This window comes from Anabas testudineus, chromosome 14 (assembly GCF_900324465.2).
Source record: "Anabas testudineus chromosome 14, fAnaTes1.2, whole genome shotgun sequence".
Lineage (NCBI taxonomy): Eukaryota > Metazoa > Chordata > Actinopteri > Anabantiformes > Anabantidae > Anabas > Anabas testudineus.
The window spans coordinates 1,888,876-1,904,516 of NC_046623.1; the positions used below are offsets into that span (position 1 = coordinate 1,888,876).

Consider the following 15,641-nt stretch of genomic DNA (forward strand, 5'->3'; position numbering starts at 1 on the left):
CAACTGTGAGGATGTTCCATTAAAAAGCGCATAAACAAGTGTGAGTTGTGTAGAATATATAAAAAACATAAATTATAGCATGATGCAGCTGGACCACGTACAAAATGTCCAAAGTGTTGTAACTACACTATGGGCCATGAAATACCAAGCCTGAATCAAAAAATCTAGAGGCACCTTAGAATGAATGTTGCATTGCTTCGCATCACTTTCTTTTAAGCCAGAAAAGTGTCACTAGGAAATAACTTTCTGTACCAGCAGGTGTCTGTATTTGTCATTTAAAAGGGGAAAGCAAAAGAAGACCTGGGGCTGCAGATATACAAACAGTAAACAAAGCAGCACTTGGCAGAATTTTCTTACTATTTTCACACCACTCTCATTCACATAGTTGGTTTATAGCTAACCCTAACCCCCAACCTAATATTCTAACCTAAATTCTAAAACCAAATAAACCAACCCTGCCATAAAAAAATGACTTTAAAGCAGTAACTATTTCTTTCAAGGTCATTTGGCTCATTGGCATTGGGTGACGACAATCGTCCCTTAGGTATATATCAAAACAGTGGGACTCCTATTGAATCTTTGCGTCAAGCATCAATCCAGCTATCTAAAGGGGATACCAAATTACTGCTTACATGGGGGTAAGAATGTTTAGCTCTAGATGTATATCATGTCTTGAAGAACTGCTTAATAAAAAGAGAATTGCTAAGAATGCTGGGCTGCACACCAGATTTTCTCATAAAACGATTTCACTTTTTGATAGTAAAAGAAAAGAGGCAGGAAAATTCTCTGATTCACATAGTTCAGTTGAAACTGAGATAAAGAAACACATAGTTAAAAATGAAATATCAACAGTACTATTGCAATGATTAATGTTCTATTAGGAGTGCATGACTTTTGAGCAATGAGCATCACACTATATTGTGCATATACTGTAGGTGTGTGTGTCTAGAGAGCTATTAAAGGCCTTGGCTAACCTTCCAACCCTCCTGCTGGATCCCCTACTGTCAGCCCCCAACACACTGAAACAGAGCAGAACAAGCCTGAGGCATGCCAGAGACATTTTATTGAAATAGCCATATTTCAAGTCAAGAGGGGGGCAGTATTAAAGTACTACTTGGCAGGCAAAAATCTTCTCACATTGAAGACCCCTACCCAGTGCCCAGCCCAAACCCTCCCATCCACCTGGTACTGCAGAAAATAGAAAAAGTCAGCCTGCTGTAAACACAAACATGTCTGTACACTCACAGCAACAACAACAAGAAACTTCTTCTTATTTGAGTGTAAATCCCTTCAATTTCCTGGCATGAGGAGTGTTCACCTACATGTGACTCGACAGCAGGTTCCCATCCCAATTCGGAGGTAGAGTCGCTGTTCCGACTGTGCTCACCCACCCAGCAACCTTGAGGTTAATCCACCGCAAACCCTCCCTGGCATGGCATGTTGGCTTGTGTGTGTGTGTGTGTGTGTGTCCATGTTTCTTTTCTGTTAATTTTCCATCTATGTGTTTTATCTCTGCTATACCATTGGGACTCCTCCGCCCCTGACAAACCAGACCAAACTCAGTAGAGTGTGGACTCTGTAATTCTCTGGGATTAAGAGTCACGCTGTGGATCCCTGGCAGTTGGATTTTCCTCCACGAGTGTGGAAGGATCCCCACAGGGCCAACCAGAGGAAAAAGAGACATCCTTCATAGAGAGAACCCAGGTAAACGCCACAAGCATCCACCCTTCTGCAGCGCCCTTGGACAACACAATCATTCATTTAAAGGATGTTGTCATGTAGCTAACCCTGACTTCTGGCAAGCCACAAAAACACTTCTCTGGCTCGAATCAATGATATCATACAATTAAAAAGCTGTTTTTGAGATGTATTTCTCTCTACATAGACTCTTTATATGAATTGATAATAAACAGTGCAGGCTCTTAACCTCTGAGGAGGAAAGATGCACTAGATGGAGTACAGTCAAGGTGAATGGCTTTTCAATGGCTAGTCAACATCAGATTTATCAACTTAATTACACTGTGAAATATGTGTCTTAGCTTGGAGGATTTCAGTTAAAAAAACAATGACCTAATAATATTGTTACTTTTAACAGTAATGATAAATACCATGATGCATAGTATATGAAATTGGACTATGTGAGTCTTATCTTTAATTCAAATTATTTATATATTTATTTATATATATATATATTTTTTTTTTTTTTTTTTTTTTTTTCTTAGAGGGTGTGCAAAGATGCATCCCAAAGCCTTGCAACTTGTGGATATAAGAATATGCTTTTATTGCAGATACTATGTTGCTGTCGTTATTTGCGATAACATGGCAGCGCGCATAGACGCAGGTGTGTTTTTTTTTTTCATTTCATTCATGTTGTAAATGACAGAGATGGAGCAAGGCCACTCCACATTCTACAAAATATTCATGAAATATACAAACTGTTTGACAATTATTTACTTCATCTAGAGTGGTTCTCCACTCCTCACAAAGCTTAATAAACTATCTGGTGGAGCTGTTCATGATTGATTGACAGGCTCACAAACGCAGCTTATGGCCTTTTGACAACAAAATAATCTGCCAACAGAAACACACCGACATTTTGGAGTGGATTTTAAAGGAAATTTCTTTTGCTTTAGTTGGAACTTTGCCACTGCCTTTAGAAACAGAGGGGAAGAGGAGATGAAACAGCATTTTGATGAGAGAAGGAAGGTAGCAGGAGGACGAAGGGGATTTGCAAACACTCACGTCCATACACAAACCTAATCTCATTGTAATTCAAGCTACATGTCCACAAATATGTGATATAGATCATGAGGTGTGGGGGTGGTGTGGGTGTGTAGCACCAAGAAAAGAAAGAGCTGCTCCACTGCTCTTAGAAGATGGGGCTAATATGAATAGTGTGAGGGGTTAAACAAGGAAAACCAATACAGAAGTAATTTATGCATGGCATTGCTAAGGAGAGTAGCAACAACAACCCTGCAAATCCACGCCCCGTCTGTACAATACCCCTCAAGAAACCAATACAAGGGGTGGTCTCAGATCCTGTGTGTGGTCAGCTAATAAAGGAATTGTCTGCCCCTGAAAGAGGATTACTTTAATCTAGTAATGGCTGATGTCGTGTGGGCTATAGCAGCAGGGTAAAAGGGTCACTGACAATTGCTAAGAAGCCCATTGTAAAGCAACTGAAGCACCCCCCTAAGCCACAGTCCTCCTGCCCCATACTGCCCTCAGCTGACCTATCAGCCCAAACAAGGCTACTGTAGTTCTCCCATCTGGAAAGCCAGAAACACTCTTTAACTCAACCTCAACGGGAAGAGGGTGGACAGAGCCACCTACAAACAATGGATGCCCCAACCGCAAACACTGACTTGCAGCCCATTAATTATTGACCATTGCAGTGGGATGGTGGCAACAAGCACCTTGAAGAATTCCCCTCCAACAATAAGGCTATTCAAAAGACATTTTATGATGGCGACGTAGGGGTGTTGCACACAACCTCTTTGTTCAGTTCAATGAGATCATTGCATAAAAATACAGGCAACAAAATAAACACAAAAAATACAAATTCACATTTGTGGGTGCACATTACCAATATAATTTGAACACTGAGTTTTAGAATGGCGCCTGTTGGGTGGGAGAAGTAGAGCATCTCCTACAGCAGCTCTTCTGTTTGTGTGTTGTTTTTGTTAGTTTTGTTGAGTTTTTGTTGTTGCCATCCAACGTGTGTGTGTGTGTGTACAGCTAGCCTGCTATTAGCTACTAGCTATGGGCCCTGCAGAATACAGGTGTGATCCCAGGAAGAAGACTTGAAACCACCAGGAGCAGAGGATGTGGCGGTGTGGAGCAGGAGAAATGCTAGGTAAAGCCGCTGGGAGGAGTCATCTGCATTGATCGTGGACCAGACAGGCAGAATGAACATGCAAACAAGGCCATGCTGCCCTGCTGCCTTGGTTTGGCTGTGGTGCTTGTGACATATGAATTGATGAATGAAGTGTTATCTTATTTGGTCTGGATTTATCACCAAATGTATCAGCTACCTTTACTTGTTTAATCATCTACCAGATGTCTTTGCTGGAGATGAGAGTCTACATGAGGAAACTATAGAGCAGGAAATATCAGGACACTTGCCTTCTAGACTGTGAGCAGGATTCTATGCTGTCTCACCTTATGCTGTAAGCTCTGCCAATTTTTTCAGCAGTGTATCTTACTGTTTGCACACACATTCATACACAACCCTTTCATTTTCTGCGTGTGTGGTTTCACTGTCCGCTTTCCCTGGCTCCCTGGCTGTGCCCGAGACGCGAAGAAGGCGAATCGCCTCTCAGACATCAGCATCTTTGTGTTTGGAGGAGAGCTAGTCCGCCCGTGTCAGCTGACCTCTGTCAGTCTCTGTCCGCTAACACAAGTTATGGCCTGAGCCAAATCCATGTGGCAGTTGTTCCTGTCAAACGGACACAAATGTGTTCACATAGCTGGAGCAGATGGTCAAGACCTGTATCCTGCCTCGTGCCCAGCACACTTCTCACCCTCATGGTGTGCCATGCCGATCATACCCCTGCACTGAAAGGAGAGGAGGAGGAGGTGGTGAGGGGGGCTGGCAGTGTGATTGAGGGAGGGAAAAGCAACAGTTCCAATTTTCCACCCTGTCAACAAACTCCAAAAACAGATGGATCTTGGAGCAGAAATCTATTTAGCTCCGCTTAAATGACTTAAGCCCTCATTCGCTGACCTTTTCTAGAGGCGAGGTGGGAGTGTGTCTAAAAGAGAAATGAATCTTGTGCAAATACACACAAGTACAAATCAATAAGCTTTTTCCATAGCAGTTTCCCTCGTATTTACCATCTACAGACAGGTCAAATATACCTAAACCCAATTTTTTACCACAAGGTGCTGATAGATACTGAAACATATATAGTAAAGCTGCACCCAACAACAACTGTTAATCGTGCTCTCAAGGAGATGCTCTACTTCTATTGTACAGTTTTTACTAACAGCAAGTAGTTTTTTACATACAAGAGAGGAACAGTCCTCTATTTATGTGCACAGAGAGACTTGAGTCAGTAACGTAATGCTAAATTAACACTTAACTTCAGTGATTTGGAAAAGAGAGACATTGTTTGCCACTCAAATATAAATGTTAAAAAGTTGGAAATAATGTTTAGATTCTCCGACAACGGACACCATATTTTTCATTAACTTAAAATGCACACCTTCAATTTAGCTTGAGGGTGGCAGAAGGAAGTAGATGTCCAATTACTGGACTGAGTTGTCCAGTTCCTGGAATGAATTGCTAAATAACCAGAATGAGTTTCCAACCTAGTATTATTATTATATTATTAATAATAATAGTACATTTTCACTCATCAAGTGACTCTAACACAATATCCAATAATTGAAATGAGCTCGAAAAATCTAGAATACAGAATTTGTTCCTGACAACGAAGTTTTCCACTGTCATTACCACAAAAAGTTGCCCAGAAATTATTGAAATTGAAATTGAAATGTCCTGCAGCTAGTGAACAGAATTAGTCTCAAATATGGTGTTTCCAATACAGTATTTCTGCTGATTTGACTACAATGTGCCACAGCAATTTGAGTGAAGATCATCTTAACTCTTGGTAGCATCTATCTGCTATTTTTTCTGCTTAGCAACAAAGCTGGCAACTAGATACATTTCCCTTTGTTGCTTTAATGCCCCTCCTTTTTATCCAATGTGTAATGATGCTCTGATTGTGCTCGATTGATCTGTGAGAACCATTTATTGATCGTGTTAGCCTCTTGTGCTTACTGTCTGTCATGAATGATGCGTGAAATGTATTCTGCTTCTTGTGTTGTGATTAATTGATGGATTCATGTCAAGCTTTCCTCTTTGCATGTTTGTGCTGCTAATGCCCAACCGTCTGTCATTTGCCGTCAATGTCGCTGTCTATTATTCGTGTTATGTTCAGTCTACTTCCCTGTCGCATCTCATTATAGTTGTTGTTTGTTCTACTTTCTCTGCTGTTTCACCACACTCAGTTTTATCATGATGCCCCTTCGTGCCCTCTGCAGGCGCATTTAAGCCGACATTAGCAGGCACATTAAAAAAACACAGGCCCCTCGTTAATTTCAGTGCGGCTGATGTAGTGATTCAGCAGGAGTTTTAGGAAAAGGTTTATCAAGGTTTATTCAACTTTTTGATTCTGTGTAGTGCAACATCTGGCAATGTAGTAATGCCCAATCGGTTACATGTAATTGCAAGTTACAGGTGGAATACCTTCTAGCATTAAGTCATGTCATTATTTACTTGTCAAGTGCTAAACTAAAGGAGCAAATTCTTTTCCCATTTAGGCAGAATTCTACGATTCTGCCTAAATTGGGTATAAACTGCAGCACCGTATTAGTGTGTCTGATAAGGCTTCCAAGGAAAGTCTTGCTCACATTTCTTTTTCATAATCTCTACCTTGAAGCAACATACCCAGCACACAGTCATTAAAAGTCACATTCATAAAACACATCTAGGCTTATTGTCAATAGAAAAACACTCTATGTTTAATTATTACAATAAAATCAGTAAAAAATCTATTTAATTCCAGTATTTAATATTAGTAGTGAGCAGAAGCTTTTGAAACAGATGGCACAGCCGTATATTTTCTTCTATGGAAGAGGACTACCTGAAAATGAACACAATCCGATACAGTAACACACAATGCAGTCCCAAAATGGCCTTAGGCTCACACCAAGCCAAAGTTTAGCCTTCGCCAGTGTCTGTTGCCCTAGTTTTTGTGGTGTGTCCAGCCATGTTGGCACTAGTCAGTCCCTCGTCAACAGCTTTTCTGTCAATTCAGCTGAATTGACCCACCCATTGGTGAGAGAGGTCCTAATTGTCTGTTCAGCTTAACAAACCACTGTGTATAAAGAGAAAGAAAGGTGGCAAAAGCAAGCAAACAATGCAATCGAGAAGGCACACTTGGAAGGCTCTTCTGTAAAAATGATTAGCAAATGCTAATTTCTTTCTGCAGTCCTAGATCTCCTGCTTTCCCTTATAGTAGGGTGAATACAGGCCCTTTTTATTAGTATTTGCAATGGGGTTTTCGTCTTCATTGACATCAACTTGTTGTGCTCTCTGACTGGCACTCAGAAAAAAATCTATTCAACACAACTTTTATTTGAGACTTTGGAGCTATATACAGAACCTTCACATGCACAAGGTGGAAATAACCAACAAGACGAGTCAGTAAGCACAGCGGCAGTGCAGCTTAAAGAGATAATGGGGCGTGATTGGACACAATAGTTGGAGCAAGAGTCCTTCATTGTTCTCCACAGCCCCCTGTGGGCCTTACGCTACACTGTCATTAATAGGGGGTGGGGAGTTTAAAGCTCTTCCTCACACCACCTGTTGTCAGTTGCTCCCCCTGTTTTCAACCCCCTATCCTTCTGCTTTTGTTCCACCAACTCTTTATGACGCAAAGCAAATACATACGCGTGCACATACACACGCACAAATGCTGGTCACACTTGCCTTTAGTATGGTATTATTAATTCATGGCTATCTTCTGGAGGAGGGTTTAGGCTGGTGGGTCTGGTTCATTGACTGGCAGACGGTCGGATCATACAGAGGGGGTTAAGCCAGAGGCCCATGGCCTCACTCCGGCCATCTGATCCCCTTCTTTAAAGACCAGAATGGCCGGCGGCTCTGTCCTCCACAAGGCAGGGACCTGCAATCCCATTAGTGAAGCATGAACACACCTCAGAGCTCAGACACATACACACGCATACACACAAACACTGAAAAGCTTGTTATTGTCAAGCAGCTGAGAAAATCACTGCTGAAGGCTTCAGTATGAGCGGTGATGGTGTTACTGCACCATTCGTTGAATCCAATTAAAGAAGCATGATAAAGTATAATGGCGCATATATTTTGAAGTCTACATGATACTTATTTAAAATGGTAAAAAGCAGATTTGAACAAAAATAAGCAAGAGATAATTAAAAAATATGACATTAGATGTCTTGACAGATAGGGTTGAATGGACAAAGTGCTGCAGACAGCTGGTGGAAAACATTGTCAAGCTACTGTGGTTGTGCAGTGAGAATCTGAAACCCTTTTTTCCAGCCTGTCAATGTTTTAGCAATGCCAATTCTGATTATGATGTTGTTCACTGTAGGAATACTATATTGAGAGAATAATCATTACAAAATGTTTCCCTTCCCTGCCACAGCTGATAAAGTGCACAAATACAAATAATGATTTGAGGGATGCTTAACAATGCAGTCTGCAGAGGGTGAGGGGCAGAAAGTTGCATGTGGGGTGGGAGTGGGGGTAGGGGAACTACCATAACACTCTTCTTAAACCCCCAAATCATTTCCCGGATGTACAAATCCATAGACCCTAAAATAAAATTTTTCTGCTACGGGCCAAGTGATCAAAACAGTACAACAGGTGTGTGTGCATGTGTGAAAGGGAGAGACAGAGACAGATGAACTCAAGTAACCAGGTTACTGAGAGAAACCAGGTTTCTTGGGTAATTGGGGAACACGTTTACATGCACTCAAGAACCTGGTTACTGGAAATCCGAGCATAAATGCAGCAAAAGAGTAACCTGATTTCTCCTCTGCCATTTTTAACTGTATAAAAACAAAAAAGACACTTTCCGTTTGCATTTTCTCTTGTTCTCGCTCACTGTCTCTTTTTTAATTTGATATATGTCAAGTAAGTGACTAACTGCACTGTAACACAGAGAGACACAGAGATAGACAGTCACAACACCAAGTGGATGAATTAAAGTAATGCACAATAAAAGTGACTTATTTAGATTTCTACTGGGGGGCTTTGTGGTGGTTTCAGTTATATTTTAATTTTGGGCAGACTTGATTCAAAAAGTCTGTGTCATTTCATCCACCTGCACTTCTCAGCTGATAGTAGTAGAGTGGCAAGTGGCGGCTGCCTTTGTTATGCACATGCACTTTTGCAGAAAGCTGATTACATGGCAGAGTAATCTGCGTTCTCCAGGTTTCCCATTTACATGACACTTAAGGAAACAGTTTTCTTGAGAAAGCCAACTGTAACCTGGTTACTTGAGTCCATGTAAGCACAGAGAGAGAGAGTAAGAGACAGAAACAAAAGGAGAAAGCACGATCCAACTGGTGCTGGACAGCACTGTTCAGCTGTTTCTCCCACACTGCGTCTAGGATTACTTTGGGTGAGAAAGTTGGCTGAGAGTACCACCACCAACACTTAACAGATGTGTTAACACACACACACACAAACTGAATTCACACACAGGCAGAGGAAGACAGGAGTGTCATCCCATCACCTGTTCACTCTCCAAATTCCACAGGGCAGCTGCCATCTTGAACCTTAAAGGCTTGACCTCTAAACAACCTTTGAAAAAGTGAGATGGGGGTTGGTGTTGCGTTGTTACCCGCGTCCGTTTTATTTGAAATTCCTCTGATTCCACCCCCAGCACCTTGGAAAAAACACCCTGATTGTGTGAATATTCATAAGCTAGGCAGTGAAAATGTAGCAGGCATAATAAAAACGTCAGAGGTATAAAACATTCAAAGAAACCACCGGCAGGAGCTCAGGCAAGCCATTCTATATGTCAAATCCCCACCCAGGGGTGTCTGGCCTGTTAGTTTTATTGTGCTTGACTGACTTTTGTGTATCTGATATACATTGGCCTCTGGTCCTGGCACATAACTTTGTAGGCCACATTTTTAGAATACATTTTTTGTGTGAAATCGAATAGCACTGAGGTGGGAAACTGCACATTCAGTAAAGTGGTGCAGGATGTGTTCTTAAAACGTAAAAGGTAATTGAATGTATGGGCTGACAAAACACAAAAGATTATTTATAAAGATGTATTTCTTATCGCTTATTGCACAGCTACACTTCCAGTGTAAATAAAATATATAAATATATATACAAATAATATATAAAAAATAACTAATAATAACTAACTTAAGTGAAAACCTAAGTGGAGTTTTCTACTGATCCTAAATTTAGGAAATTATTTTTACAGTGAATCCAAATCGACAATGTGCTCCCTTATATTTAATATTTAGTACTATCTAAAAAAATCTGTGTGATGTTCATTTAAAAATCCTAAACCTCTCTGACCTGCCAACTAGATCATATCTGAGGTAACGTTACACCTTGTGAGCTTGAAAAGACTCTCACAGTTTATGCATCAAACCTCATTAATAATAAGTGTTAACTGTTACTGAGGTAACTAAGCAGAACCTTCCCTAATGAGTTATTGAGTGCTTAATTGTCAACGTATGAATGCTTGCAAAGGAAAAATGGTCTACACACACTTGCGAAATAATGAGCAAGAATCATTGTACCTATCCAGAAAAGCAGATTCAATACAACAGGATTTTCTGTCATCACTACTGTACTTTACATGTATTAGTAGGTCCAACAAAAAGAAACCTACTATATTGCTACATCTTTTTTCTTTTTTTTTTATAATTTTTGAAAACCTTGCAATGATGTTAATAAAATTATTTTCAATGACCACTATGCATGAAAGGGTTAAATAGATCGCTATGAATTTCAGTGCAGATACCCCTAGTCCCTGGAGAATGATTCCTAATTTGGTTAACTCTTGGATCTTCTAGCGAGCATCACCTTCAGGTCAAAATCCCCCACTGGCAAACAGCGAATTTTATTACAAGGCACAGAACCTGTGTCCATGTTGCACCACTGCACTCTAAGGACAACAGCAATTGCATTGGGGAGTGTGAGAAATGATTTTATGTTGATTATGCTGCGGGACCTGTGTGCAATACTTTCTGAAACACTGGGAAATATAAAACTACAGCAAACTGATTCCAAGCTGACTGGAACAGATGTTCTCTGTCAGTGACGAATCTATAAACATTTCCCAGACACGCTTTAAGCCGGCGCAGGATGTCTGATCTTCAAAAGATAGATTTTGGGTGGAGTGTCACTTGAAAGCTGAAATCCACAACTGTGCACATTCAAACATACAGCTAAAATGATGGCGTATCTAGTGTTGCATTTATTTGACTTTTAGGAACTCATTTATCAACTGTTTCAGTTCTACATGAGATAATGTCTAGACAAGCCATCTGTAGTAATATCTCTACTTTCAGACAATCTGTGCTTCTGTTCACTTTGGTGCATACACAAAATATATAAAACACTACAAAATGAACCATTTCAAATCAGGAATGTTTGACAGCTAGAACTCCTTTTTAATCCGTACTGCAGCTTGGTAGACTTCATCAGTCTGCCTGCCTCTCAGCCTCCAGCAGATGGACTGTGAGGGGTTACACCTTCTGAACCTTCCCATTTCTTCCCATTGTGCTGGCTCAAATCCTGATGCCAAATATACACACCAATACACAGTGCAGCTACATCTCAGTTTGCCCCTCAGTGCTTCCAAGTCACAGGCTGGGGAACAGAGTGACACCATACCACAGCGTGCCATCTTGAGCCTTCTCTGATGCCTTGCTGAGACTCCTGGCAACTCCAGGCTGGCTTATGTGTCTGGGGCCTCACTTCTGGCCCTGCTTGTGCCACGCAGAAGGAAGTTGGCAGGTGCTGGCACTGGCAACCGTTCTATACAACCTCTCGCTTCCTGTCTATCGTATTCAGTATTCCAAAAATGTGTTTGCGGGCTTGTGTGCAGGCACACACAAGGAGACTTGTAGTTTTTCCTATGCCACTGCGGATTAGGGACTCTTATCTGTGAGTGCAACTGCTATGCACCAGATTGTGTCCCTGCACATGTGCTGCAGAGAATGTCACCTCCCGAAGGACCACAGCATTAGGAGAAGAAACAGCACATATAGAAACATTAAAGAAGTGATCAGATGCATTTCCTTGCAGACGGAAACACACCAGAGCCAAGAGCCTTAAAATTCTGTACTACTCTTGTTACTTTCTGCAGCTGCCAGAAATATCTCAAGGATGTTAACAAAAATATTATGTGTCCTTGGTTTTGGTATTATCCTAATGTCATGAAATACAAAAAGCAAAGACAGTGTCTTTGGAGCTGAAAAAAGGCTCAAAAGTAGCACAGTGAAAAGAAAGTACAGACAAAAACATTAGGGATTATTCATAGGGAGTAAGATATCCCTTGCAACCGTCACTGTGTCTTTGCTTTTTCCTATTTGTAAAACACCTCCATCTATTCTACATGCCTGGTTTCCTCACATGACTTATATCATAAATACCCTGCAGCTTGCGAAGTTGATACCGAAACAGGGCAAAAGCAAAGTGGTAATTCTCCATGCTGCTTGAGGAATGCTTTGAGTTAAGGTGACAGACACACTGCACAGATATCAGCTGTGGACAAAGGACAGAGAATGATTCATGAGCTGGTTTTCTGTTCAGGCAAGAGTCAGTCTGATTATTAAGTTGGTTGCTGGAGCCTTTCAGGAAAATAGGATGCACAGCCATAAAGGTGTTTGACAGGAGTGTAGAGTTTCAGATTTTAACTGGGGATGGAGTTAATTATTACCACTTCCGGCTGGTTCATGCTGGTGCGATAAGAAATTCCTGAGATGGTTTTAGTTTCAGAAGCAAGAGCGAAGGGATTTGAGGAAATGCTTAAATCTTCAGCAGTGTTTCTGCAAAAGCTGCTAGAAGCAATCTGTCAAGGCTCATTTATATAATGGAAGAGCATAATTGAGGCATAAGTTGTGTACGAACTAATAGTTTGCTGTATTTTAAGGAACTAACATCTGCTACAGAGAAGCTGCCAACTAACACTGGCCTTCCCTCCCGCCTCTGCAAGAAAGTTTCAGCTTTCCTGTTCAGTGGTGACAACTGTTATCTTTTTTTTTTTTTTTTTTTTTTTTTTTTTTGCTGGAGTTAGCTGTCATCCATCTACATTAACAGGCCTGGTCACAGAAGCATGGTCACAAAACGACAGAGGCCGGGATCTCTGGAGCTCAACAAGATAGGATGCCATGTCGGAGGCTGGGCAGGAGAATGAACGTGAGTAAGAGGGGAGGGGGTGGGGGGCTCACAGTGCAAGCTGCCAGGAGATCTGACACCAAGGTCAAGGGTGGCATTTTAAATTTACTCAGCCGAGCAATGGCAATGATAAGAGACCAGATAGTCCTTTGAAGCTGCCTCTGCACTCCTTTGCTGACATAGCACACCTAACATTATTACTCCTAGGATCTATCTATGATTTAATCCAATTCTTATTACTAGAACTACATAATACATTACACGATGCTTGACACCTGATATGTGGACAAGCACTGGGCTATCACCACTTTCTCTTCCTGCCTGTACACAGACTTGTACTGCACTGCACACTGTTCATTTTGTTTTCTGCGTATTTAGCTCCAGTCTTCGATTCAGTCATATCCTTGCATCCACGCACAGCCGAGCACTCAAACCCAAATGGCAAACAAAAAAAAAAAAAAACCCACACACTTACTTGCCACTTCCAATGATGCATTGCGACTGACCGCCTCGCCCAGGTAGTTGCGCGCCACGCATACATAGACACCTTCGTCAGGTTTGCTTCGCCTTCCGTGTACAATTCGCAGGAAGAAGAGGGAGCCGCTGGGCAGGAGCATCCGGTGGGATCGAGGGTCCTCGCGATCGGTCTCGACACGTTCTCCATCTTTGTACCATTCCACCATTGGGGTTGGCCGTCCTTCAGCCTTACAGTTGAGGGTGGCTGGCTCGCCCTTGGACACTATGAGATCGGATGGATGCTCTACAATTCGAGGAGGAGCATCCTCTAACCTGGGTCGAGATCCTGTAGAAAAGGCATTGGAAAAAGGATTTAGGATTGTGGTAATAACAGGCATTTGTGATCATTCCATCTATTATGATGGTGCTACCACAGTTTTTGAATTGACATTATTGGCAATAGGACTGAAATTTTAGGGTATAATCGCAAAATACTAACCATGTATATTGTGTATTTAGAGTTATTAAAGATATTCAAAGGAACATATGCTCAGTCACTAATTCTTCAAAATATATTTAAATCCTGTGACAACATAATACAGCTGAATGATTTAGAATGTAAAGCTTGTTTTTGCACTAGTGTGGAAAGGGTAGGGACTATAATGAGCCCAGAATATAAAACTCCTCACCCTTACTTATTTATTTATTTAGTTGTATTTTTTAACATTCTGGCCACTGCACACAAGAGGCCAGTGGGCGGCACAACTTATAAATACATACTCAGCAGCACACTCTCTCCAAACCTCTTGAGCTGAGTCCATGAACAGCTTCAGAAAAAACACACACACACATACACAGTTTTATTATTGACACCATGGCTGCGTGAAATGAGCATGTAATGTAATTACTCAACGGTTACATTCAAAGTGTAAATCAACAGGATGTGTGAAATTACATGCTCTAAATTCTGCATCTATCAAACCAAAGCAACCTTCTCCAGCAGTAGAAGCTCACAGAAAAGTAGGCTGACTGAGCTTCTGAATTATTAAGATGTTTAACATATACACAAAACTACATACTGCATGTTTTCCATATGGTTTTCAACTGACAGTTCATTTGCATAGACCTGCAGGGTGCAAGTTTCTGTAAATGACTTATCAATAGAATAGTCTACTGTGTTTGTGGTCAGTGTTTATGCAGTCTGCTGACAGTCAAGCTTTTCTTTTAAAAGCCTGACTGAAAGAATATAAATGAAGACAGAGACAGAAGCATATGGAGATGGAAGAGAGGTAATTCCCACAGGTTCGCTGCAAAGCTTTGAAATTGCTTTCTCCTCCCACCCTCTATCTTCCCTCTTCCACAGTCAATTTGAATGACAACATGTTGGTGGTACAATTACATATGAAAAGCAATAACACAAACTCAAGCACCACAAGCCATAGGAGAAATTTCCCCCTAGAAAGCATTTGAATGACTGACAACAGGAGGTGCGTCTGGCCAGCGTTTGCTCCCAAATTCTCAGGTTTTGTTCCAGCAATGGCCGCTGCAGCATTCATGACTTTGCAGCAGTGTACATCTGATTTGTATTGCCTTCCTAGATTTATTTCACTGCAGTGATGCTATTCCTGTGTAAAAATGTGTTGTTCAGTTAAAGTTTAAACAAGTTATGCTTGAATAGTAATTAAATATAAGCCAGTTTGGGGGTTTGGTGCTGTGTGTTGTTAGCAACTATAACCTACCTCTACATTAAACCAGGTACACCTATAGGTACAGTGTTGCGGACAGTTTCATGAGTATCTAGCAAAAGAATGAGTGCTGTAATAGCTTTTTCCACAGGTCCATGAAGGAGAAACCGTGCAAAGGTTCAGGCTCTCCTGATAAGAAAGTCTGTCAAAATTCCTGCCCTCAAAGTGACAAGTCCTCCAAACAGTTTTGGGGGATTAAGAGCCACACTAGAGTGCTATTTGCCGATGGAAATATAGAATACTGTCTGATGGCCCTGCTCTCAATGCAATTACATTTACAAAAACGAAGAAATAAGATGCTCTGAATAGAAGGAAATTGTATTAAGGTTTTTAAGTTGCTTCTAGTTAGAGTCGAATAGCAGCTTGGCGTCTGTCTACCTTCAAGCACTGAAAGCACAGTGGAATGTGAACAGATATGCACATATGCAAAAAACATTTTGTACCTCTTTCTTTCAAAGTGCCATCTCTGGCCTATGGATGTTTAATTGTGTCTGTGCCATCCCTAATCT

The 15,641-nt window shown here is 41.2% G+C and overlaps 1 protein-coding gene across 4 annotated transcripts in view; it reads right to left on the reverse strand.

Annotated features, from left to right (window-relative positions):
• robo3 (roundabout, axon guidance receptor, homolog 3 (Drosophila)) overlaps positions 1-15,641 on the reverse strand; it is a 70,056-nt gene that overhangs the window by 41,999 nt on the left and 12,416 nt on the right. For all 4 annotated transcript variants that reach the window (XM_026372382.1, XM_026372381.1, XM_026372380.1 and 1 more), the window contains exon 2: positions 13,407-13,733. In XM_026372382.1, the coding sequence (XP_026228167.1) occupies positions 13,407-13,733 (327 nt within the window). The remainder of the gene's footprint in view (positions 1-13,406; positions 13,734-15,641) is intronic.